Source organism: Rhodnius prolixus, unplaced genomic scaffold (genome assembly GCF_049639745.1).
Source record: "Rhodnius prolixus isolate KJV_2025 unplaced genomic scaffold, Rpr scaffold_12, whole genome shotgun sequence".
NCBI lineage: Eukaryota > Metazoa > Arthropoda > Insecta > Hemiptera > Reduviidae > Rhodnius > Rhodnius prolixus.
In genome coordinates, this window is record NW_027411635.1 from 17,099,562 (window position 1) to 17,126,830 (window position 27,269).

Here is a 27,269-nt window from a genome sequence, read left to right on the forward strand (position 1 = left end):
ATAAAATAAAAATCCATCAAACTTTTATTGGAAAGACTAAATTATCTTAAAAAGTCGAAAATAGTTATAAAGTACTAAATGGTAAAAAAAATATATTCATATAAATTCATAGAAGAAAAAATGTTGTCTGTTCAATCACGACTGTACTGGGTCAATTCTATTTTGTCTGAATTTCTTTAAATAAAATTATATAAAACCTTAATTTTTTTCGTATACTTCTTACTTTCTAATACTTTATTAACAATTGTAAAAATTTGATGGAATATTATCAGTTTAAATGAAGAAAATGTACTTACTGCGCAGAAGTGAAGTTACCTCTACCAGAACTCGAGTTAGACTGATAGCAGCTGTGTGAAGGTTATAATGGCTCACCATGTTGAGGTTGCACAAATCAGCTGATACTAAGATTAGCTTAATGTTTAGTGTTATGGAAACTCAAAATTGAATTCTAATAATTTTAATTACTCAAAATTAAATGAAAGAAAATTTGAAAAATAAATTAATGAAAAAAGTTTAATGAAATTATGTTGGCTGATTTGTGTACCTTCTGTCGTTTAATCTTATACATGAGTTTTAGAACTGTAGTTTTTTTTAAGATTTAGAACTTATAGTCGATTAAAAAGAAAAGATTAAAGAATGCATCTAAAAGGTTTAGAAGGTTTTGATGACTTTAAATTATCTAAGAAGAAAATACAAGAAAACATTATACAAAAATGTGAACACTCACATTTTTTAAATTTTTATTAGTTTAAAATTTTGTAATTTTAACAGTTTGTAATTTTTTTTTTTAATTTTAAGTAACTTAGTACATATTATTTTTGATGATTATTTGAAAAAAAACAGCAGTTGGTCACTCCACTTAGATAACCTTAATTTACCAGCTGGTCAGTTAGCGTCGGCCATTTTTAATTGAAGTGTCTTTATTAGTGCGATTTTTTGAGTAAATATTAGTGATAGCTAAAGTGAAGTTCGGTTTTATAAACTGTGTTTCAGTTATACTTAGTGCGTGATATACAGTTTTAGTGCGAATAGTGTTGTGAATTATTTTAAATAGTGTCAAGTGTCCAGTGCTATTCGACTGGTGATCTGTTGGGATGCTGTTGGATATTCTTTAAACAAGGTAAGACTTTATTATGAAATACTTATTTTAAATTTCAATTATATTTTTATTATTCTTGCATGAAAAATAGCATGTTATCATTCAATTGTGAGTAATAATTAGTCGACTTCATTTGGTTTCCTTCCCCATGTTGTTATACAAAAAGATTTGTACAACTTTTTTATTGATTCTTTAATATTTTCGTTTTAAACGGCTATAAGATTAAAATTAGCACTCATGGATTCCTCCAAATAGTATTTTTGGATTGATATCTATCTTATCCTTTTTTATATGTTCCTAAATCTTTTCTTTTTAATCGACTATAAAATCTAAATTGGCGTTTTTGTTTCCCCAATTTGTTTTCTAACCCTTTTTGATGTATTCTTTTATCTTTTATTTTTAATTGACTACACGTTCAATATCAGCATTTTTGGTTTCCTTAAGTTATTTTTCTTATACGATTTCTAAATCTTCTTTATGTACTATGAAATCTTTATTTATTTATTTTATTTTATCGATATAAGTTCAAAATTAGCATTCTTGTTTTCCCCATGTGGTTTTTGGAATTGATTTCTAAACCAAGTTACCTTCCTTTGTTCCCTGAATGGTTTTTTGGAATGGATTGCTATTTCTTTTCAATGTGTTATTTTTTCTCGACTATAAAGTCTAAATTAGCGTTTTATTTTCCCCCAATCAATTTCTAAGTCATTCTGATGTGTTCTTTAATTTTTTTCTTTTTAATCGACAATAAGTTTGAAATAAGCATTTTTGGTTTCTTCAGGTTGTTTTTGGAATCGATTTTTGAAACTATTGGATATATTTTGAAGTATTTTTTAATATTTTCTTTTTAAACGACTAATGGTTCAAAATTATTTTCCTTTGTTTCCCTGAATGTTTTTTTTTTTGGAATGGATTTTTATTCCATTCAATGTATTCTTTAACCTTCCAGTTTTAATTGACTATAAGGATAAAATTAACATTCACGATTTACCCCTAATTCTTTTTTGGAATTGATATCGAGTCACTATGTAATGTATTCTTTTTCATCGAATATAAAATCAAATGAACCTTTTTGATGTACTATTTGATCAAGAACTTTCTGTTTTCTACTTTATTCAGTTACTCCCTCAATTTGATGTTAATGATAAATACTTTGACCCATAATCCAAATTGGTGAGATGGTATTTTGTGTGTCAGTCAACTTATGTAATTTAGGGATATATATACATATAAAATACAATAACCCTAAAAGGGATACAATACCTTAAATCTACATGAAATTCTGAAACGAATGACACCTCGTTCATGGGTTCACGCATTTAGGCGCCACGTTGTTTTAAAAAAAAACGTAAAAGAAGAAGAATTTTTAAAATTCCATTGTAGCTCATTTTTTGGTAAAGTTTTTCTAAAAATCTATTTAATCTACGTTGTTGCAATAAAATTACTCTTCTAAACGATGATTTGTCCTATATTTTTAAGAAAATTTGGGAATTTTATCTTTTATAGAAAAAAAAAGATAATGGAATTCTTAAATTTGGGTTGTTTTCAACGTTACGCCTTTTCATGCAGTTTTTGGACGATCGACCCTTATGCAACTGTCTTACTGGATAATTTTATTAGATGAAGTTATAAAGCTATTAATTGGAACCAATGCAAATAATAAGGGGTGGCCAATTTTTTTGCCCCTCAGTGTACCGAGTTTGTAAAGTTACAGTCGTGATTTGAGCACAAAGAACGTATAATATGCTCTAGATAGTATACAAAATTATATTATATACTGTTCATTAACAGCAAACTTTTTGTGCATTAAAACTGTCCGTATAAAGGCACTTAACTTTTAAAACTGTAAGTTTTTTAAAGGAGTATTTTGAGTCCATGGAATTCCTTTAATTAGAATAACTTTCCTTTTTAATAATTACGTACTTTTTAATAATTATTCGGAATTAGTCTTTTGAAGAAGAACATTAGGAAGGATGCAAGATACAAGGCTCTGTGTAGGCGTAGATGCTGCTAAGGGTGGCCAGATTAGTTTAGGATGGTGGACATGGAAAGTGGGTGGTGAAGACTTGGCCGAGGATATATAAGCAGTACACACCGTTTTCTCAGCCCATAGATACAGCTCCATACCAACTGAATACAGTTTTATCTCAGTAGTGCATGCGACATTTTTGACCTTATCATGTCTTACACAGTTGGGACTATTCTTGTAACAGCCATCCTTGTCTCGATTTGCTCTGTGATAATCTCAGGTTTGTGTTTAATTTAAAATAGTTTCAATATTAAAATTTTTAGTTAAAAATAATCTCAAGCTAATTTTTGCACAAAATCTTGTATTAAGACATGAATTTCTCCAATTATACATCTCTAAATTTCTTCAAATATTTACTTAGTTTCTCTCATATAAATAAACATTTTTCGCGTTTTTCACCTTACCATGTCAGTAAATCCATTCTCCATATTAATTTTCCTACCACGTAAGTTGTAGACCATGGAATGGAAGAAGTAATAATAAAAAAACTGCCCGTTTTGGGATGTGCCGTGGTGCACAAAATTGAATCTTCCATTAATGGAACCGTTACAGCTGTCATGTTAGGACCTTGCTTCTTTTTTTTTTTTTTTGAAGGAGTACTCTTTTACGATTAACCAAAATGGATATCTCCAGTTACAATGAATTGTACGCAGTGTCGTCGAGAATATATTGAATCATGAATATCCTGCTCAAAATTATTGGACGCTCTATAGTTCCACAACATGCTGAGCATCAGTTTTTTTTTTTTTAAACCAATCTTCCTCTTCATTAAACAGATCCTGCTGATCACCTAATCCAATCTATTAGTTTTGTTTATTTGAATTGTTGAAACAAAACCATTTTTCCTCTCAAGTAGAATGATTATTTTAATGCAACAAAGGTCATCTTTATGGTTTAAAAGAACGGTTTTAAACACTTCAAGCCTTGCTGGAGCTAAAGTTATATGTAGAATATGCTTTGTCAGTTTCGCGGCTGCTCCCAGATAGCAGTTTATGGTATCTCATCTAATTCACCCTAACAGTTAAGTGGTTCTGTTACAAAGGACCAGCTTCAACAGTTGCGCTTCTGAATGCCTGAATCTATGGCCAGCGGTAGCGCTTATTGTCGTGCTAAAATAAAACATAAATCTGCTGCTAATCTTGTCAGTATAATTGTAGTCTAGATGGGCGCGTATCTTTAATATTATCAAATCGTTACATGTAGAAGTTGAATAGCAAAATCTAAAAAAAATTGAATGCAATATCGAAAATATATTAAATTCTTTTAAATATAAAAGTTTCTGTAACTCCATCTTACTTTGGTTGCTTTCAACCCTTATACATTATTGTTTTTGTTTTTTTCAAAATAGCACTATTACTTGTCGGTCTTTTCGTTAGTTCATGTTCTCACATTTGGTCATACATACTTTGGAATTGCTTGCTCCAAGATTAAACGAAGTCTGAATCTTCATGAACTATATCCTGAGATGCGTGCTATTTCAAGTCACCACTTCTATTAGATTAACGGCGCTATGTGTATGAGGTTACTAAGTTTGGCCTTTCGACTGTTTCGGTGGTTTTTGGGAAGGTGGAAGTGTCTTTAGAAAATATCACGCTTTTTATTTTAATGAAAAAAACTTTATAGTGGTTTATTTATTTATTTTTCCAGTCAGAAAATCCGTTTGTTTGTTCTGGTCACACGCATTGTTGCTGCATTAGTGTGTAATTGATTGTCGTGTGTTGTACAAATTTAAGAGTAACACACTTGTGGGAAATGAAAATGATTCTTATAAATTAATTATTATTTCTGTGCGTGAGTGATTACAGATTTAATTGAAACCAAAATTTAAGTACTTACATGGGGATTCTTCGTCTTTCAACTCACAGGAGTTGTGAGGAAAAAGTGAAAAATCTAAACTTGACCCATTTTTAAGAAAGCTTAAAGGGAAATTTACTTGAAAATGAAAACATTTTTATTCTTGGATTAAATTCTTTTAGAAAAATAATTAAGAAAATAATATACCATTCAAATGAACATTCTTTGTTTTAAAAATTGAGAAACAGTGTTTAAATATGTGAGTTTGAAGCCAAAATTGTAGACACACTTTATGATCCTACAATTCAATGGCTATAAATATTTTTTAAATAGTTATTTTCGATAATAATTTTCTTATAAACAGTTGGTAACAAAGTTTTTTAATTATTTAAATGATTTAGTCATCAAATCTATAATAATTATTAAATGAAGAGTTGACAATTCGTTCTACATCTCTGGAGATTGACATATTTTTAAAGGATTCTAACAATTCAGAGCTTCATTACTAGATAATTTCTCAAATTGGCACACCAATTGTAGGGTATAGTGTTACAATTCATGAGTTCAACCAATCTATCAAAGCTTCTATCGTAAAATAATATATTTTATTTAGGTGGTCTTTATTTTGAATAATTAGAAATTTATTAAAAGTAATTTCATTAACAAACCCTAATAGATAATGGCATCTAATTGGTTGATAAATGAGGCATTCAAATTATCAGATGTTCTAGAGTTTCGTATTTATTTAAATTAAATTTAGTGCAGATATTGTTTGCCTATCAATAGAGTGGTAGCCTCCACTTTTAAACCACACTTTTATCACTTATAACTGGCTCACAATCCTTATTTTGTCGATTTTGAAGCTTACCACTCAACAATATTATTTATTCCATAATTTTTCGTGAACGATGGAGTCAAACGCTCTCTTAAAATCTATAAATGTGCCAATGAAATAACTTTTTTAAAAAAAATCTCGTATAATTTCCTATCATTGAAACAAGTGTAAATATATGGTTGAGGCATCCACAATTCTGTCTAAAACCGGCCTGTACCTTAGGAAGTATTTGATTTTTCTCTGTCCACTGCATTATTCTTTTTGTTAACAATCCTGTAAACAGTAATTAATGACAACCGAACATGTAACTTATGTCACATATAAATAAAAACAATTACGTAAAAATAAAAGTACAATATTACAGTCATGACAAAAACCGTCTACGGGAGATTTGTCTAAATAATGGCTGTCGCTAAACCGGAAATGAATTTCTGTAGATGTGTTGCAATCCAGATAGTTTTAAGCGTTGTTACCTGCACTTGAAATAATTTAAGAAAATAGTTTTATTTGGGTAAGGGTTATAAAAAAATGAAATGTAAACTAGAAACTAGAACTACTTACGTAAGTTCAGTGGCAACATTTATAACTTCAGCTACTGTCTCCATTCTAAATGGTTACTTCGTGAAAAGTGAGTGGGTAAATTTCCTCTATAGGGCAATTTCTGTGTAAAGTACGGTCCTATACTGTCAAGAGGGATTTAATGTATTGTTAAAATCGAGTTTGAACATAATTCTTTTCAGTAATTCCTTTAAGATTATTGTTTTTGGGAAGAACTGCTTCTTTACTCAATGGATTTTCACTTTCTCGAAAATGGCTCCTATACTTTGTAAACTTCTTATTGGTTAGTGTAGGCCTCTCTGCAAAAGTTACATTTCTCGGTTATGTACAGTTTTACAAACTATAATGCTGTTGAAAATTATTATGGGTTAATAATTTTGTAGAGTATTGAGTGTCCCTAATTAGTGATCTGAAAAGTTTCTTTTATGCAATTGCAACACTTTCAGCTGATCAAACAAATGAAGACAAGACAGATGCAAGCTTGCGGTTCAAGAGATCACCGATCACTTCCATAGGACTGTTGCCATTTCTTCGCGCCGCACGAGCAAGAAATTTCCCAATCACTTGGGGGATGCTAGTCGGTGATGACAGTAAGTATATCTACGATATAATTTATTTAATTTGTTCTCTTTGAAACCCTTATTTGTCTTAAATCATTTTTAGTGAGTGTTAAGTAAGATTATTTGAACAATTATTCCAACATAGCCGTCGGGCAATTCGAATGACTCACTAGAAGCTCTGCATTGTACAGCTTATTTTTGTTTTGAACCTGGCCTCATAGGACTTGGTTTTTATACTTCTGCGTGGAACTAGCACAAATCAAAGTTTGTCTAGTATTAATTGAGTGACAGATAGCTTTAATGTTGTTCGACTCAAAAAATGGTTTCTGCTTTATACAATGCGACAATATCAATTGTTTCAAGATAACCTGAAGACGGTCACTGACCAGAAAATGAAGCACGGGAGAAAGTGTTTTTCTAGCATTATAAGACCAAATCAAATTAATAAATATAAAATATAGGCAATTGATTAATAATTTGTTGACTTTAATTTATGCTTTCCACAGAATACAAACGAGAAGGTGGTTTCATTTCATTTCCACGAGTGGGAAGATCTGGCCCTAAGAGGATCGGTGGTGGTGGAAACGGTGGAGGTTTATGGTTTGGACCTCGTCTTGGTAGGAACCAAAAGCGAGGCGATTCTTGGTCTTTAGAAGAACTTCAACCAAATCTCTTACCAGGTTATCATCATTAGATTAGAATGTTTTTTTTTTTATTTTGGTTACAATTGGTATGTCTCCTTTCAAGTAGAGTCCTTTTGATAGTTGTTCCTTTTAGAAAAGAGCGAACTTTAAGGAGGGCGTATTTTCACAAGCTGGAATCAGGGATACACCTTGGATGCCGCATGTAACTATTCCACTGGGAGCTTTTTACCGAAATCCAAGTCTAAAGCCGTCTAGTTTGGGGTAAACATCGCCGCATCGTGTAGGATCATTCAATGCTACGCTAGTTGGCCATGAGAAAAGTAAAACGAGAAAGCCACTTAATCTTTTCATTCAAATTTACAATGTGTAATGTGTCTAATGTAAATACATTACAGTCACATTCTTTTTAAAGTTATGGCTTCCAAAAGAACCACAATACCTTTCATTCGTAGAGATGCCACGCTATTAGCCACCTAAACCACTAGTGGTATTACTCTTTTTCAACTTTCCCTGCTTCATCTTGTACTCCACTAGAGCTGCGTGTTGTTCCATTATATTTTGATTAAATTATTCAAATCAGTGGTTTTTTTTCGTCAGTAATTTTAGCGTGAAGACGAAATCTTGCTTGACGATGGCAACAAGGCTAATCCGCAATTCTTCAATGTTCTCTCACATCTAAATAGCTTTGAATTAGTCTCCACAAGACTAGTTGTGGTATACTCGTGATGTATAAACACATGACTAATACCCGTGAATAAAATGGTTCAAACATCCAAAAAGTAGATTTCTTTATGAAGTTTTTTGATAAGCTTTTCTTATCTCACTTCTTGCGAAGTGAATGAACTAAGGAAATCATACTTTCTACCATTACTGTACTAATAAGGTGCTGATTACAGCTGACTAAATAACCATATATGAACTCAGAGATGTCAAACTCAATTAAAACAATGGGCCATTTGGTTCAATAAGCATGATTCAAGCGGGCCACATCACATTTAGAAATTAGATTTGATAGGTATGATTCACAACATTACAACCCAGAATGCTCCAGGAATCTAGACGAACTGGAAGTCAATTCGGTATTTTTCTGCTGTATTTTACCTTTAATTTCCTGAAAGAAGGCGACCCTTTGTGATTGTTTCAGCTTTGGCCTCAATACTAGATAACAAAGACGAAACAAGTAGAAATCTAGACGAACTGGATGCCAATTCGGTGTTTTTCTGCTGTATTTTACCTTTAATTTTCCAAAAGAAGGCGACCCTTTGTGATTGTTTTAGCTTTGGCCTAAAAAACTAGATAACAAAGACAAAACAAGTAGAAATCTAGACGAACTGGAAGTCAATTCCGTATTTTTCTGCTGTATTTTACCTTTAATTTCCTGAAAGAAGGCGACCCTTTGTGATTGTTTTAGCTTTGGCCTTAAAACTAGATAACAAAGACAAAACAAGTAGAAATCTAGACGAACTGGAAGTCAATTCCGTATTTTTCTGCTGTATTTTACCTTTAATTTCCTGAAAGAAGGCGACCCTTTGTGATTGTTTTAGCTTTGGCCTTAAAACTAGATAACAAAGACAAAACAAGTAGAAATCTAGACGAACTGGAAGTCAATTCCGTATTTTTCTGCTGTATTTTACCTTTAATTTCCTGAAAGAAGGCGACCCTTTGTGATTGTTTTAGCTTTGGCCTTAAAACTAGATAACAAAGACAAAACAAGTAGAAATCTAGACGAACTGGAAGTCAATTCGGTATTTTTCTGCTGTATTTTACCTTTAACTTCCTGAAAGAAGGCGACCCTTTGTGATTGTTTTAGCTTTGGCCTTAAAACTAGATAACAAAGACAAAACAAGTAGAAATCTAGACGAACTGGAAGTCAATTCGGTATTTTTCTGCTGTATTTTGCCTTTAATTTCCTGAAAGAAGGCGACCCTTTGTGATTGTTTTAGCTTTGGCCTTAAAACTAGATAAGAAAGACAAAACAAGTAGAAATCTAGACGAACTGGATGCCAATTCGGTGTTTTTCCCTTGTATTTTACCTTTAATTTCCTGAAAGAAGGCGACCCTTTGTGATTGTTTTAGCTTTTGCCTTAAAACTAGATAACAAAGACAAAACAAGTAGAAATCTAGACGAACTGGAAGTCAATTCGGTATTTTTCCTTTGTATTTTACCTTTAATTTCCTGAAAGAAGGCGACCCTTTGTGATTGTTTTAGCTTTGGCCTTAAAACTAGATAACAAAGACAAAACAAGTAGAAATCTAGACGAACTGGAAGTCAATTCGGTATTTTTCCTTTGTATTTTACCTTTAATTTCCTGAAAGAAGGCGACCCTTTGTGATTGTTTTAGCTTTGGCCTTAAAACTAGATAACAAAGACAAAACAAGTAGAAATCTAGACGAACTGGAAGTCAATTCGGTATTTTTCTGCTGTATTTTACCTTTAATTTCCTGAAAGAAGGCGACCCTTTGTGATTGTTTTAGCTTTGGCCTTAAAACTAGATAACAAAGACAAAACAAGTAGAAATCTAGACGAACTGGAAGTCAATTCGGTATTTTTCTGCTGTATTTTACCTTTAATTTCCTGAAAGAAGGCGAACCTTTGTGATTGTTTTAGCTTTGGCCTTAAAACTAGATAAGAAAGACAAAACAAGTAGAAATCTAGACGAACTGGATGCCAATTCGGTGTTTTTCCCTTGTATTTTACCTTTAATTTCCTGAAAGAAGGCGACCCTTTGTGATTGTTTTAGCTTTGGCCTTAAAACTAGATAACGAAGACAAAACAAGTAGAAATCTAGACGAACTGGAAGTCAATTCGGTATTTTTCTGCTGTATTTTACCTTTAATTTCCTGAAAGAAGGCGACCCTTTGTGATTGTTTTAGCTTTGGCCTTAAAACTAGATAACAAAGACAAAACAAGTAGAAATCTGGACGAACTGGAACCCAATTCGGTATTTTTCTGCTGTATTTTACCTTTAATTTCCTGAAAGAAGGCGACCCTTTGTGATTGTTTTAGCTTTGGCCTTAAAACTAGATAACAAAGACAAAACAAGTAGAAATCTAGACGAACTGGAAGTCAATTCCGTATTTTTCTGCTGTATTTTACCTTTAATTTCCTGAAAGAAGGCGACCCTTTGTGATTGTTTTAGCTTTGGCCTTAAAACTAGATAACAAAGACAAAACAAGTAGAAATCTAGACGAACTGGAAGTCAATTCCGTATTTTTCTGCTGTATTTTACCTTTAATTTCCTGAAAGAAGGCGACCCTTTGTGATTGTTTTAGCTTTGGCCTTAAAACTAGATAACAAAGACAAAACAAGTAGAAATCTAGACGAACTGGAAGTCAATTCCGTATTTTTCTGCTGTATTTTACCTTTAATTTCCTGAAAGAAGGCGACCCTTTGTGATTGTTTTAGCTTTGGCCTTAAAACTAGATAACAAAGACAAAACAAGTAGAAATCTAGACGAACTGGAAGTCAATTCGGTATTTTTCTGCTGTATTTTACCTTTAACTTCCTGAAAGAAGGCGACCCTTTGTGATTGTTTTAGCTCTGGCCTTAAAACTCGATAACAAAGACAAAACAAGTAGAAATCTAGACGAACTGGAAGGCAATTCGGTATTTTTCTGCTGTATTTTACCTTTAATTTCCTGAAAGAAGGCGACCCTTTGTGATTGTTTTAGCTCTGGCCTTAAAACTCGATAACAAAGACAAAACAAGTAGAAATCTAGACGAACTGGAAGGCAATTCGGTATTTTTCTGCTGTATTTTACCTTTAATTTCCTGAAAGAAGGCGACCCTTTGTGATTGTTTTAGCTCTGGCCTTAAAACTCGATAACAAAGACAAAACAAGTAGAAATCTAGACGAACTGGAAGGCATTCGGTATTTTTCTGCTGTATTTTACCTTTAATTTCCTGAAAGAAGGCGACCCTTTGTGATTGTTTTAGCTCTGGCCTTAAAACTCGATAACAAAGACAAAACAAGTAGAAATTTAGACGAACTGGAAGGCAATTCGGTATTTTTCTGCTGTATTTTACCTTTAATTTCCTGAAAGAAGGCGACCATTTGTGATTGTTTTAGCTTTGGCCTTAAAACTAGATAACAAAGACAAAACAAGTAGAAATCTAGACGAACTGGAAGTCAATTCGGTATTTTTCTGTTGTATTTTACCTTTAATTTCCTAAAAGAAGGCTATCCTTTGTGTTTATTTTAGCTCTGGCCATAAAAGTAGATAACAGAGGCAGAAAAAGCAGAAATCTAGACGAACTGGAACCCGATTCGGTGTTTTTCCCTTGTATTTTACCTTTCATTTTCCAAATGAAGGCTACCCTTTATGTTTATAATAAATGTAGGTGTCAGTAATTGTTCTACTTGAAGCAATATTTGTACATATGATTATTATTTGGCAGCTTGGATGTACATAAATTATTTTGCTTATCACTAAATTCTGTTCATTAATGTTTAAAGGATATCCGGCTTACAATGATGAAGAAAAAGAAAATCAGTTCTCTGAAGAATCATCCAATGAATCTATGTCAAACAAAGTTGTATGAGACAATATGGAAGAATTTAAAACTTTTTATTGTCCCTATTTAATATGAAATTATAATCATTTCTTAAAATATTAGTAGGCTGTGTCCTGTAAAAATATTGCACTCGTTTCATTTTATCCAATACTGGTATCTTACACATTACTGTAAAAATAAAAATAAGAATTCAATGTAACAAAAAGTGCATACAATAAATGTGCCTTTTAATTACTTTGCCTTTAATCACTTCATTAATCAATTCAACAGAAACCTCAAAATTTATCAACCTATAATAGGCATGGTGTATGTCTGGCGGCAGATACATGCTCTTGGTAATTTCGGAATTTTTATATACAGATTGTGCTCAAATGAGACAATTGAACAGATGTTAAAATTTCTTCTTTTGTTCAATTAAAACTAAAAACTATCTTTGATGGATTTTTTTTATTACTTTTCAATGAATTTAATAGCATTAAAATGCTGACTGATTGTTGTAAGCCATCGTACTGTGCCAGCTAATGGATCTTCTTCTATAAAATTCCCTGCTCATCAAAAAAATTCAGCATTCCTGTTTCAAGTTATTAAAGTATTATTGTTTTTAACTTTTACTTCCAAATTACTGCGACCCTAATTTGTACATTCATCAATGACAGATAGATTTCTGTTGTCAGCGAAAGAAATTGCAATTTTCTTAGTCAAACTATGTACCACTTCCGGATTTATTCCATTGATATTTAAATTCTATTTCCCAATTTAAGCGATCTATTTGTATCTATTAGTAGGTCATAGAGATTAGAAATGAGGGAAGTGTCTATTCTTCTCGTTCATCATGACAAGAGTTTTCTACTTCTTAAAACTTAATTTTTCTACTTGAGGCGACTTTATTTGTAATTTCAAGCATTGTTTTTGGTATATCAGTGGTGAGAAATTTACTAATATACTAAATACCAATTTAATATAATTTAGGAGTTTTAAAACTATTAAATTACTCCAAAATCGAGAAAAAGCTTTAAGGCTATTTTCCTTTGACTTAAGTATCAACTTCAGAGTTAAAAAAGCGCCTCATGAACTACTTCATACGATTTATTTTCAGCATTCCCAGAGACTCTCGCATTTCGCACTACTAGGATGAGTTGAAGTGGCTTTTTCCTGTCTATCGCTGCCAGTATTTTGTGGCTTCATTCCTTTTTCCAAGTCATCCAATCTCAAAGACCATCTTATATTTCCCAACTCTTCAAGTTCAAATCCTCGATCCATTCTCTTAATATTAGATCTCGTTCCTCTGATCTTTATATTCCCTCACACCGTACTTTATCCTTTCACAAATCCTTGCTAATTCGAGCTACCTCTCTCTGGAACTCCTTACCATCATCTGTCCGCCATGCTCCTACCCTTTCCATCTTTAAATTCCTTTTGTTTAATACCCAGCTTCCTCCGAAATAATAATCGAATGCTTTTATTTCCTTAATTTTTATTTTTATTTTTGTAAATACTTGCTTATTTTTTTGTATATAAATATCTACATTACAGGCCAAACCAATAGGGCCTCCCAACTGTACATGAATTTATTCTATGGGGACAATAGTCCTAGTATAATAAATTTATTTTCATTCATTCAAAATAAAAACAAAGTAAATGGTATTTATGCAATAATTAAATAGAAGTATTGAAACAAGAATGTCGTGATTAAAATATCAATGAACGGCATTTCTACTCCTGATATGGCGTTCATAATGGCTGAAACCCCAATGACTAAAAGTATATAATAAGGTCCATCTTCTTCGAATATATACTCCATAAATCCTAACATCGTTATAACTGATAGGAGATATGGCAGGTTAATGTTTTCCAAAATTTCTTCTATATCTTCTTGGTCGTTCCAATTGTCCATAATGGTCTCTACGTTTACAAGTACACACTAAAAACAGGTAATTGCAGAACAAGCATTATGTTACAATAGTTGAGATTAATAAATACATTCAAGAAGTTACTAAAATGTCTATATTGATGAATAAATTGTGTATGTTCTCTTACTAAAAAATGGAAGAAAAAATATTGCGATTATGCCATTTTTTTGCATAGAATTTTCACCGTTATTCAGGTTTTTAGGATATTTAAAAAAGTACTCTTTAGAAAATGTAATGCTACGAAATAATTATAAAAACTCCTAGGAGCTCAAACTACAATATTAGGTATAGTTCAAACCAGCGAATTCGATAGTAAGTTTGAGAAAAGTCCTGAATATGGTTCTAAAATTGATTTTGTTCGAGCTTTCCATCATTCGCAGCATGCCCAAATTACTCTTTGCAGCTCGTTAGTATACTTACTGTGGCGATCAATGTCGAAGTTTTTAGGTTCTTTTGTTCAGATATAATTTAATGCTTCTACTTAAAGATTTTCAAAAATTGTGAACGTTGAGAAATTATATTTTTAGCTAAGTTATTATGTAATTTTTATTTTATTATAAGGAGCGTCAACAACATCTGAGTTCATGGGACCCCGGCGGAGCTGTTTCCAGTGAGCATCTGGGATCAAACCCGGGTCTTACGTCTTGGAATCCAGTATAAGCTAATCTCTGTACTAATTCCTACCCTGTTATGTAATAATTTCAAAATTAAATTACATCTGATTTCGTCCACTTGGAAAAAAAACTAACCTCGTACGAGAATCAGGCCAGGACCATGTTATTCACACACCATTATATATTTTTGTATTTATTTTGCTCATAAAAAGAAGAGAAACTTAAAAATTGGGGAGCTTAAGTGCTCTACGAGTGCTTTCCATTCGTCATTTATTTCAGTACATATTGAATAATTGTTTATTATATTTAGTTTTGTTTTACATAATATAAACATCTATTTTTCTTATAATTTCTTCTTATCTACTATGCAAAAGATTTGTATTAATTAAAAAATAATGTTTAATAAATCAAGAAAGAGAAAAAAAAAATAATCCAGTAACTATGGACAGCAAATGCTAGCGCTGTCTGGCGGTAGTTTCATTACTTATGTTTTAAGAGAGAGGGGTAGAAAATACAAAATTTTACTTCAGAATTTAGGGCCTAATGACTAAATGTTGGCCAGAAAATGGTAACTTCTATCCCCCACCAACTACATGTACATATTATGTAATTTATTTTTATTTTTAGTTTAAAATCAATTTATTTATTAGTAACTGTTACAGTAATTAAATAAAAATTGTACTTACATAAAATATGATTTAGAAAAATAGTAAACCAGGGTACCGGTCCACTAATCGGGTTTTTTGTTTGTCTATTATCTACGAATAAATTACTATAATAGCACACTTTTCTAATTTTTGTGGTATGAATGTCTAACAACCTTTAAAAATTTAATATAATAGTTCTTACCTAGTTACATAAACATTTACAACTTATACGATTAAATACATGTAATTAGGAACTTAATGTTCAGAAGCGTAAATGATAATACGTTTCTCTCTCAAAATTAGATTCTATTAAATGGTGCTGAAGGATGTGGCCATTATTTGACATTTCTATGTCAGAGGCGGTCAGCATTTTTCGTGAAACCAGCTGTGGAGTTGAAGCAGACTTCAGAATGTTGACTCAGCCAGGCTTTTGTCATTAATAAACATTAGTTTGCCTTCAATTTATCTGGTATAAACAAACCCTTTTTTTTCTTTATTTTTAAATTGTGCTTTTCAATAGTTTCACATAAATACTAAGTTTTATTTTCGCTTACTACGTTGTAAGAAAGTATAGAAATGGTGTCTAGTTTTCCTTATTGACTTTTCACCAAAAATATCGGTTTTGGTGTCTCCTTTGAGTACGGAAAAGTCGTTTTTAGAAAATGGTTCAGACTGGTTGGAGTGAATGCGTGAAGTGTAAGAATACTAGCTTATAAACAAAAAAATAAATAATATTAGTTACTTCCTCATTTCTTTGATTGACTTGACGGAATGTTAACCACAAGAGCCAAGTTACTGCGTGTTTTGTTGAAATTTTATTTAAAAAGGCTCAAATGATTCTCTTTACACTTTTTACATAAGTTGCGCACATATAGAACTATAACTTTTATATGAAACATGAAATGAAATAAAAAACATAAAGTGTGTACATTTACGAGGCGTGTTGTTTAAGTAAGTACCGTTTTGGAATAAAAACAAGTATACTTTTCTTAACAATTTAAGCATGGGCCTTAATCTACTTTACTACATAATGGACACTAATATGAAGGCACTTTATAACCAGCTTTTGAATCCCATCCTCATAGAAGTCTGCCGCCTGATTTGACAACCACTGCAACACGGTCGTTTTAACCTCACCATTGTCGTCGTGGCGCTGACTACCCAGATGCATCTTCAAATGCAGGAACAGGCGTTAGTTACTGGACGTGAGATTAGGAATTTGCGGAGGGAACCCCGTGTGAACACAACTCTCGATAATTTAAGCGTCCGGTTACAATTTCACAGAGAACACTTCTTGACCCTTCAGGAAACTCGATAACGATGAAATCGTAAAGCGTCTGTTCTCTCAAACTTTTTCGTCAACTTTCTGCACCATATCGTCAGTGATAACTGAAGGACAGATAACTGAAAGAGCACACAATTTGACTGTTTTAAAAAAACCAAACATTTACAACAATACTCTCGAGCAATAACACATTCAATTAAGATAATTCCATGTTTTAAACAACAAAAGAATGCGAATAACGTTAAAAATACTCCATGGAATTTCATCATTAACATTGTAATTGTTAATTTATAAATTTACCTTTGCAGATACCTGATTCCTTGATTTTGAGAGTTATGGTTCACCAATTACGAATTTATTAGAAATCAACATTACAAAAGTTATTTATTGATAGTATCACAATATATTAATTTACATTCCAAATTCAATAAAATAAATTAATGTAAAAAAGTATACAATTCATATTTGAAATTGACTCAATTATCACATTTTCAGTTAACTCACAGTTCAAATCATCGGTTTTGATAGACAATGAAAATAGAATATTTTATATACTATAATGAATCTATTAAAGATAATTTGGATGAATAGTGACTATGTGTAAAAATAGAACATGATCGCACTATCACAAATATAAAAAGATTATGAAAACATTGAATATAAATTATAACAATTTTCGAGTCAGCTATAAAGTAAAGACTTACGAAGTATACAGACTTACCGGTAGCATAATTCAAATTAAATATTTTTGCGTTGGTTTAAAATTTATCACAACAGAAATTATATAATAATTTCTGAATTTAATAACATACCAATAATTACAAACAACATACAAAATAAAAAATCCAGTGCTTTCTCAAAACTGAGACTGAGCAAACGACGTTGTGGACGGCAGATAACGGTTCTCTTCAGTACTTCTAATCAAATGAAAATGAATTTAACACATATAAACTTGATATACTAACACTACAAACTTAAAACCAATTAAATTGATATAATCGTATTCAAACATGTCTTATAATAAGAAACAAAAATTATACTACAAAGTTGACCAAGAAAAGGAAATGGGAAGGATATTTTTTTTTTTCGTGAATCCTTTCCTTTTTAAAAAAATTACTAAGCGATAAAATAATTACTTACGAAATTGTATCTAGCGGTCGATAATGCAAATTTTTATTACGAAAGCCATAATTAAAAGCTGATCTCTTCGCAACTATGTCCACATTCCATTCCTTAATTCCATTATCATAGATTAAATAAAAGCTGTTCTAAAAATTTCATATTTATTAGTTAATTTATAAATGAACTATAAATAGGTAAATGAATATAATACCAATAATTTTATCAGTCTTAACATGCTTGTTCTCTTTCAAATAAGGTAGAAGAAAGTGTTTTTATGAAAAAGACCGGATTATAAATCAAATAACAGATATAACTATTATTAAGTACACTAAAATTATCGAGCTTAGCAGAGAATTCACAAGAATAAGAATTAAGAATACTCATGAACAAACTAATATACATAGATTACATTCACAACGAGCAAAGTAAAGAAGGCTTGTCAAGATCTGCTGGAAGCTTAATATAATAACACTGACGTGTTGGTGGTTAGACGTTAAGCCCCGCCTGAAAAAATAGGCGATTACTTTACTTTTACCAAAAAACTGCAGGGAGTAGCAGAGAGGGCATCAGACTATGTAGCACGTAAGAATGTCTAAATTTCAATTACTAAATTGTTGAAACAACCTTGTGATGTATGCAAATGTGAAGCTCATCCCAAAACACCTTAAAACATCACGCTCTCGTAGAAAAAAAGGGTCAACAAAAATGATAGAGAAACAATAGACTGTTTTTATCGTAAAAATTCCAAAAATAAAGTAAAATAAAATAATATTGTAAAGAAGCAACTTTGGCGCCATCTCTTGAAAGAAAATAGAACCTCTAGTTCGCTAGGGAGCCACTAGGAAGAGCTAGCCCAGAAGGAAGATCTGGCATGTCTAGAATATACCTCGAGCTTCTAGCAGATTCTAGAAGTAAAATTCTAATATCCGTATGACTTACATACAAGACAGAAATAAAAAAGTTCAGCACGTAAACTTACCAATTCATCTTTTAATTTATTAACAGAGCAGGAAGAATTGTTCTTTAAATTTAGGATTTTCTCTAATACATCTGCATGCTGTACAAAAGTAATCTGATCGGTATAGTGATGTTTTCGATACAATCTGCAAAAAATTGAAACAAAGAAAAGGTATAAACAAGTGGCTTTTATGGACGCTTTAATTCTGTGTACACGCCATAGAATATCACAATAGATCTTTTAGGTTGCAGTGAATTAGGCTTGTAGTCACTCCTTTTCTAAATTACATATGGCTTCCATTATCAAACTTAATTAACGTGCCTCAAACTAAAAAATAAAATAAACTACCAAATAATGAACTCACCGCTATGTTTTAGGCATTTCAAAATTGGCAGCAGTCATATAAAAATATAGAAAATTTAACATGTTTATATGTTTCTGCAAATAATTCCATTTAAGAGAAGTAAGCGAAAGAAAAAATTACATTAAATATAAATTACCTGGATATCCTAAGACGTGCTGCTTCATCGCCAAATATCATATTAACTTGAGCAATTTTGACCAACCACTTTTTGTCCCCATGTAATAAAATGTCGAACAAATTTTCAATAATGGGACATGTTACAGTGACTGTTACTTCCTCGCCAGAACGAATTCGTCCAAACTGTGGTGATACATTTATTTTTAAATTGTGATGCGTATGCACTTTGTAATCTACGCACACAGATTGACAGACATAAACAGACAATCAACAGACAGATTAAACTAGATACTAGAACAAAATTTAAATAAAATAAAACATTAAGACTTAAGAAAACAGAAGATTGATACAAATACTTACTTGCATTTATTATAAAAAATAAAAAATCAGAACCAATATTTTTTAGTAAAAATTTTGAAGACTGGAGTTTGGCATCATAGAATAAATAGGGATTTTTAGTACTTATATCGTACCCTACATTAATATGCATCTGTCCGAGGCCTCCATATCCATAAAGCCCTATCTGTAAAATAAAAATACCATAGAACGTTTTCCGCTCAAATTTTTTAAATAATTACAAAATATTATTATGTTATCAGGGAAGGGATTAGTTGTATGGTAGCATGCTGGACTTAGGTTTCGACTCCATCCAGTGCTATCCTCTTAGTCTTTAAATCATGTAACAAGAGAACGCTAAACACTGTTTCTAGGATCTGAAGAACGAAAACATATTTTTAGTCAGTTTTTACTTAATCTTGAGCCTTATTACTTGTTAAACATCTTTTTTTGTTAGAAGTTTCTTATTCTAAAAATGGTCTTGCAACATCTCTCAAAGTTGTATCTACAAATTTTCATCAAACGTCAAATTGTTACTAAATTTTACTCGGATTCATTATTATTTAGATTCAATTTAGAGATGAGTGCCAGTAACCACATCTAATATTAATTATCTGCTTGAGAGAATGTCGTTCGTCTCTCAATACGTATGTCATCAAAAAGCTAAATACACTTTGAAAGCTACTCTTATCACGCACTAAAAAAATGAAATTATCTTCAATCCAAGAACAATTTACAAAACATAGTTTTGAATAACAAAATATCTACTATAAAAAAAAAAGTTTGTAATAAAATAAAAATCCAGACTAAACCCAGACCACTTAAGACTACTTTTGCAGACTCAGGGAGTCCTCAATAATTTCAAACCGTAGAATGGTAATTAAAAAAACTCTATACTTACAATTTTTTTATATTTATCGCTGGATTTTGTTCTTCGGATTACTACGGAAGTTGCGATTTGACCTATCCTATCTGGTTTAAACAGTACACTTAATTCATAAGTCTGCTGAGGTTCTAACGTAATAGTAAATTCAGAGACCACATCTTGGCAGTGAAAAAACTAAAGTAAAACAAAATATAAATTAGTTTCAATAATATTCAGCGTAGAGATAATAAAAGTTACTGTATTAATAGAAGTACTTTGAAGCATTTGTTGGCTGCGGAATCATTGGAAATTGCAATGACAAGATCCTCCGAATTTACTAGTGTCGAGAGTTTCAGTGTACAGCTGCATATCATTGAATCACCTAGCTGAATGCAGGGCCAGGACAGCATTTTATGGGTGCTGTCTACTAAAAGATCATCTTGTTCCAGTGATAAATTCTTCGTACTTATTGGCATATCTTTTTTGGTTTCTAAAAAAGACGTTATTATTAATTAAAACATTTACACGACTTTTTCCTAGAAGAATTCTCACAGTGATAAGTCAGATTTTCTTCGGACATTAATGCATAATTGTAATTTTTTTTTTTTTAATTTTAATGTTAAGCAGCCTTAAAACAGTCTTTCCTTAATGTTTTTTTACTTTTTTTAGCGATTCCCTAAAAGAATGACACTGACGATTTCCACATAAATCTTACACTTTTATTTGAATCTTTTTCCCAGGAAAAATGATTTTTCAGGGGAATGCAACTTTAAGCACCCATTTGTAGTAATACTTCAATATAATTTACAGTTTCACGGCCAACATAACATTAATATATATTGAAAGCATAGCAAACATCACAAATTTTGAAGAAAATCAGTTAAACAGAAGCGCTTCTGTACTGAATAGGTTTATGACTTTTTTTGAACAATTCTTGAAAATAACATAATTCGCAACAATTTTCAGAAACTATGACAACTGCTAACTACATTATTTAAAAACATTTTTCTGGAAAGTTTTTGAGAGGGCTTTGGAGACTATAAAGGTAACTCTAAAATTTAGAAAGTTTCGGAATTCGATAGTGGCGATTAGTGAAAACCATATCACTATGTAAGTCACTAAGTAATTGCTACAGTAATTTATGTAAGTCGTAAGCATAACATCTAGGTTCTTAAGAATAATAAAAAACTTAGTGAAATCAGATATTGGAATTTTTTTTCATTAGAGTTGCAATATTTGCAGTAAGGTAAAGTTGTATGAGATTTTGTAATATTTGAGTTATGTTCACAGGAAATACGAAGGAGATAGGAGTATTGAACAGAAATCAAAAGAGATTGCAAACTCACCGGTTAACATTAAATCTTCTAGAATGTGTTCAATATCTGTTGTCGATGCTGTAGGATTTTCTTCACGAATATCTCGTATCTTTTGAGCAATTTCGGCTATTTTTGGCAAACCTGTTAATCTGGTTGAATTGAAGGTAGTCGAAGAAGACAGGTCTAAAGAATCCCTCGTACTTACGGATGATGAATTTGCCTTTCTAATCCCAGAATTATCTTTGGGAAGGACAATAAATTAATGCTTGTACATACAAATTGAATTTAACTAGTAGCAAAGGATAAACTAACCTAGCCATGACAAATCTTCTTTCGACGGTATTATGTTGTTTTCACGCCTTAAACATTGAAACAATGAATCTTCTTCCGGCATGAAACTGCAACAGTAAAATCACTGTTATAGAATAATAGAATGAAAAAGAAGAGTAATGGTGTAGTCTGCAACTGCAGGAATTCTTTTAGGTTCCAGACAAAGAACAAAATATTCTGTCTGGAGCTGGAGAGTTTGGTTTCTAACCAAGGGAGCTCTGTGAATCTAGGAGGTATGACCTCAGTTTACTGATATGTTAGTTATGAGTGGAGCTAACAAGAGCTCTCTAAACTCACGAATATAAAAAAAAAGAAAAAAAAATCAGTAATACGTGAGAAACATATGCTACCACTACTCAACAAGAAGGAACAAGAAGGAAGGCCTTTCTGTTAAGTGGAATACACCTCGAAGGTCCACTCAACGAGTCAATGATGTTGGACTATCTCTACTACTTCATAGAGTGAATGCACAGAATATTAGCATTGGATCCAGTGACATCTCCTTGATCTCGACGAGTGGAGCTACGAGATCTCCCTAAACTCACTGCTCTAACAAAGATCAGCATTATGTGTAAAACATGTGGTACACATCTAAACGAAAAGGGACGTAACAAGTTATTGGTATTATTGTATTGTACTGCTAATTTCTGGAAGAGAAACAGTAAAAAATGAGGTTATTTTCAGTCACGCCGTGCTTAAGGCTCCGAGCAAGCCGTGCTCCAAATCAGTACGGAATAATAAACTGGTATGAGGGAAGGCTTTAGCTCAGTGGTTTATGGATTCTACCGCGGAGATCCTGGGTTCGAATCCAGCTGCTGGCCCTTAGGGTAGCTTTGGGGCTCCTACTACAAGTTAATCGCGTTTTATAACTACCAGAAATGGAGGAGTGCCAGCTTACATAAGTAACTTACCTCTCTAGCCCTAAAGCTCCAGGAATCCCATAAAACAGCCGGCAGGTTTTCGATAGCAGATCCGAATCAGAAGGATCATCTAATGCTGGATGCCCAACCATCACCTAAGAGCCCCTACCCCACTTCATCAGCTAAACTTAGACAGCCTGGCATCCCAGACTAGAAAACCTAACTCTAAAACTAGTCCCTACTCCCTTTTTATGATACCATCACGAGCCAATGAAATTAAGAGAGAAAACTGGCACGGTGAGAGTAACAACTTGCAGGTACTGCTTCTAATTCACTGTTTCTAATTTTTTTGAGCTTATTCACCCACAATAAACTTGCCAGCATCTCAATTACTCTAAACGAGGAATAAATATGGCGGAACAAACATCTGACGATGGAACGTTTACCTTTTTGTTAACAGAGAGTCACCCTTTAAATAAGTGTCTAAGAAATACCAGCCTACAATTTAAAGGTTGATTTCAAAATTAATTGGAACAAGTTTCAGCTATTTAAACTTATCCACGTCCTTCACAATTTCATTACATAGAATTGTTGACCATCCTTTATATTAAAACTTTATATTGGGCAAATTATGAGGTAATAGTTTAAAAAATCGAATACAATTACGTAAATTCGTAGAAAAGTTTAAACAATAACTTAACAAAAATATAAACAAAAACTGTAAACATTGTTGGTATAATTACTGCCTATCAAAGGTTGATTCTAATAATAAAAAAAGACGCTTTATTCAAATTGAGATAAATGAAAGAAAGATATCGTTATAGTATAAAGTTACAAGTAAACAAACTTAACAATTTATTACCTAGAAAGAGGTAATAAAAATTATATTTAAATAATGACGTTGCGGAGTTTCTGGCTTGAATTCAGCTGCCGACTTCTAGAGTTCACTTCCAGGTGAAGCTTTTTGTAACACACAGTCTATTGATGAACTGTGTTGTTTAACGAGAGAACAATTACTAGGCCAGAAGTGCACTAAAAAAGGATTGGGCGCCAATGATCTCTCAGTTTTAGTAACTAGTTATCTTTATATATATATATATATATATATATATATATTAATTTTTTGTACTTTATATTTTTTAAATCTTCAGAAAACATGCAATCTCAACTTCATCATATTAATAATTATTTTTTTATATGCATGTAATTTCTATCACTTTAAAATATTTATTTTCCAATTACAAATACATACTTAAAAAAAGACCCAGAAGACAAAAAGTCTTGGGCCCCGGGTCTTTAAGAAGGAAATATATAATTAAAAGACAATTAATTTATATTAATTTATTTTGAATTAATTGCGATTGAATTACAATGAAGTTACAAAAATTACTTTGATTGCACTGCTTTCAAAATGTCATTTACGTTTGCCGCCAGATTTTCGTTTCTCCTTACGTTGATTGTTTTTCTTCTTCTTCTTTTTGAGTTCATTTTCCACTTTCATTTTTTTACGATCTTCCCTCAATTCCTTCAGAGATTTCAAGTAATTCTGATTAGATAAAACCTCCTCCTTACTTAGTTTTACCTTAGTTTTTTCTGAGGAAACACTTGAAAAACCATATTTATTAATAATATAATTCCGAATACGTAGTTCATCTTCTGATTTATTCGGTTCAACTTCAGGTTGCATGGCTAAATTCTTCTTTAACAATTCACAAACAGGTTCCTCCCATGTATCATCATTGCTTACTACTAAATTACCTTTCTGATTCTTGTGTAAATTCCAACGTTCAACAATTTCTGTAGTGTGCTCTTTAGTTTGACTGCCAATAAATGAAGCCAATAAATTTTCCAAACAGGTGTTTTTATCTTCTAATGAATCCTCTTTAACTAGAACTTGGTAAATGCGATGTCCCAATACCTCTTCATCAATGTCTAGTAACTTTAACTTTGTTTTCAACCACTGTTCAAAATCTAACTCCATGCATGCTGCCATCTTAAAAACTAATAACTTTTTTGGAAGAAAATTAGAACATGACTGAAAAAAGAGTAGCGCGCACGTCTGGTACGGAAGAGTTGATAAGAAGAGTCAAGGTGGGGGTACTCTGTAATACAGTAATCTGAGCGCAGATTTTTTCTTTTGTTACTTGCAAGAAGTATATTGTGCCCATTTAAACATTATATACATATATAAAAGATTAAAAAAAATATATAAAATTATTAATTATATTTGAATAAATTATTATTTGCTGTCCCAAGTGTATTTAAAAATCAGTAAAAGAAACAGAATGAGAGAAGGGATTATTAACTCGGAGGTTAGCGTAAACTGGATTCCAATGCAGAGATCTCGGGTTCAAATCCAGCTGCTTGCCCTTAGATTTTCTGTTCCTAAGAGCTTCTTACAGCTCAATGTCAAGTAATGGACAGGCAGACAGGCATTGACGATGTTGTCGCGCCTTTCATTTAAAACAATAAAATAAACCGGTGATTACATTCACTTCATAAAACGACTTTCTTTTAATAAAATTTAGTCGATTAAATTTTTTTTAAACTTAATAAATGAACTCATAAAAAGAAAAATCATTAACTTCAATATTATTACACATGCTCACTACATTAAAATGATACGTTGAAGGAAGCGTGGCCTTACATCTCCCCGGAACCCCAACCACAAGAATCAATATATCATGAGAAAAGGTTTCAACCCAAACTGATAGGTGTAACTTAAGTTATGTCCAAGTTCATATAAAACTTGTGGCGACTGTCAAGAAAATTACAGTAAACTCAAAAAAAAAATTTCGAAAAACAGAATACACAATAGAACACCCTAATAATACTAACGACTTCATTGTTATTTATATGAAGTTAAAGTACAAAAATTAAAGAATGAAGAATATTAGAATAAATGTACATGAAAAAAAAATATCAGTTTAAATTAAAACTTTGTTTAAAAAAATAAAGTTTTATTTTCTAAAAAAACAACTGTTCTAGCTATTTTTTCTTAATTTTAGATTAGACTAGAGCAAGGGGTATGCCATTTTCCTGGCAGCCAAAATTGTGTCATCGCCCAGCACCTTTCCTTTAAGCAAGAACCAGGATCATTTCAACTAGTTGTTTTTTCCACTTGGTTTCCTCTGGTCTCAAGGTGCAAATGATTCGTATCTTGCACTCCAGCAATTGTAAGACAATCAATAGGATAAGAAAAAACATTTCTTTTTCTCCGGACATAATTTTCACAGGATTTAGGAGAAGAAGCGACCTTCAAAAACTGGAAAGATGTTTGATTTACATTTTCAGATGAGATATAATTCAGTGACTTTAATAATAATAAAACACAGCACTTTCGCTGTTCCACTAGTAACACTAATCTTGAGATTCGCTCTCTATCCAATAACAACAATATCGACAAAAGTATAAATAAGTGGTTTTAAGTGTATAATTTTCTATGTGTACTCACTTTCGTGCAAAGTTAGTAGAAGCCAATATTCCTGAAAATGAGACGTCTACGTTCGAAATACTTCCATAATTGTCTATACATTCTGCCTCGTCCCTGTCCAAAGCTGATTGAGTCAAAGGATTTCCAAAGTCGATGGTACTTTCATTAATTGACATTTCTGATGATTCTTATCTAAACTGAACATAATGAAATTATTGCTAAGTTGAAAATCTTAAGATAGGAAAAATTTTATTCCATAAAGTGGCATTTTCAAAATTTGGAAATTCAGTCTTTCGGGGATTTTTTTTTTAGTTGCAGTGGATACACGACTAAAGAGAGAGAAAGTAAGAGAGACCAATTTGTAAAACCATTTTTTCAGACTTGGGGTCCTCAAAGACGAATATTTCATAGATAAATTTATAATCGAAAATCTGTACAATAACCACACCTTCTCTTACTTAACAGAGTACTTAAGGGTATACTTTAACACTTATTCTACTTACTTCAGTAAGAGAAAGTAAAAATCTGATGGGAAACTAATACTCAATGCAGTAATGTTTTCTCAAAATTAAATCATCTTACTAAATATTTATTTGCTTCATATTCAAAACGGTTCACACACGCTAAACATAAACAGTTTATTGGTTAACACTTAATATATAAATAGAATTAAATTCTAAGGTTAATAAAACCTTTTGGGAGGAACTGCAATTTTATTGAACGTTTTGTTTTGACATTTTCACCATAAAACGCTTAATCACTGAATTTAGTTTACTGCATCGTAGCCCGACACGAGTGACTTTTTTGTTTAGTTTTTGAGAAGCTGGAATTCTCTCAAAAATACCGTTTATTTAAGTGAACTAATAAATATTGTATTTAAGATTCCAAATATGAAATTAAATTATAAAAATACATAGATACTTATGTAATACGTACTCAATTTCTGAAAACTTTATATGCTTAAGGTGTCGAAATTTTATTCGAATTGAATTTTAACTAAAACAGTAATCTATTAGAAATATACAGTAACTAGATATAGGAAGCGACGATCCTCTCAGACTTTTAAATGATATAACA

General features: G+C 31.7%; 2 protein-coding genes across 2 annotated transcripts; one reads left to right on the forward strand and one right to left on the reverse strand.

The window, feature by feature from the left end:
• The first annotated feature begins 3,188 nt into the window (after positions 1 to 3,188).
• LOC141461788 (uncharacterized) lies at positions 3,189 to 12,269 on the forward strand. Its single transcript, XM_074143119.1, has 4 exons — positions 3,189 to 3,348; positions 6,762 to 6,905; positions 7,382 to 7,555; positions 11,977 to 12,269. Exons 1-4 carry the CDS (start codon positions 3,279 to 3,281, stop codon positions 12,060 to 12,062), a joined length of 474 nt encoding a protein of 157 aa, XP_073999220.1. The 5' UTR covers positions 3,189 to 3,278; the 3' UTR covers positions 12,063 to 12,269.
• A 4,937-nt stretch (positions 12,270 to 17,206) lies between these two features.
• LOC141461999 (uncharacterized) lies at positions 17,207 to 27,268 on the reverse strand. Its single transcript, XM_074143540.1, has 11 exons — positions 27,129 to 27,268; positions 26,214 to 26,389; positions 21,882 to 21,967; positions 21,600 to 21,809; positions 20,529 to 20,743; positions 20,290 to 20,448; positions 19,413 to 19,575; positions 19,072 to 19,285; positions 18,593 to 18,716; positions 17,632 to 17,759; positions 17,207 to 17,408 (listed from the first exon to the last, which is right to left on the reverse strand). The coding sequence occupies exons 2-11, from the start codon at positions 26,366 to 26,368 to the stop codon at positions 17,348 to 17,350; spliced, it is 1,515 nt and encodes a 504-aa protein (XP_073999641.1). The 5' UTR covers positions 26,369 to 26,389; positions 27,129 to 27,268; the 3' UTR covers positions 17,207 to 17,347.
• Between the last annotated feature and the right edge of the window lies 1 nt (position 27,269).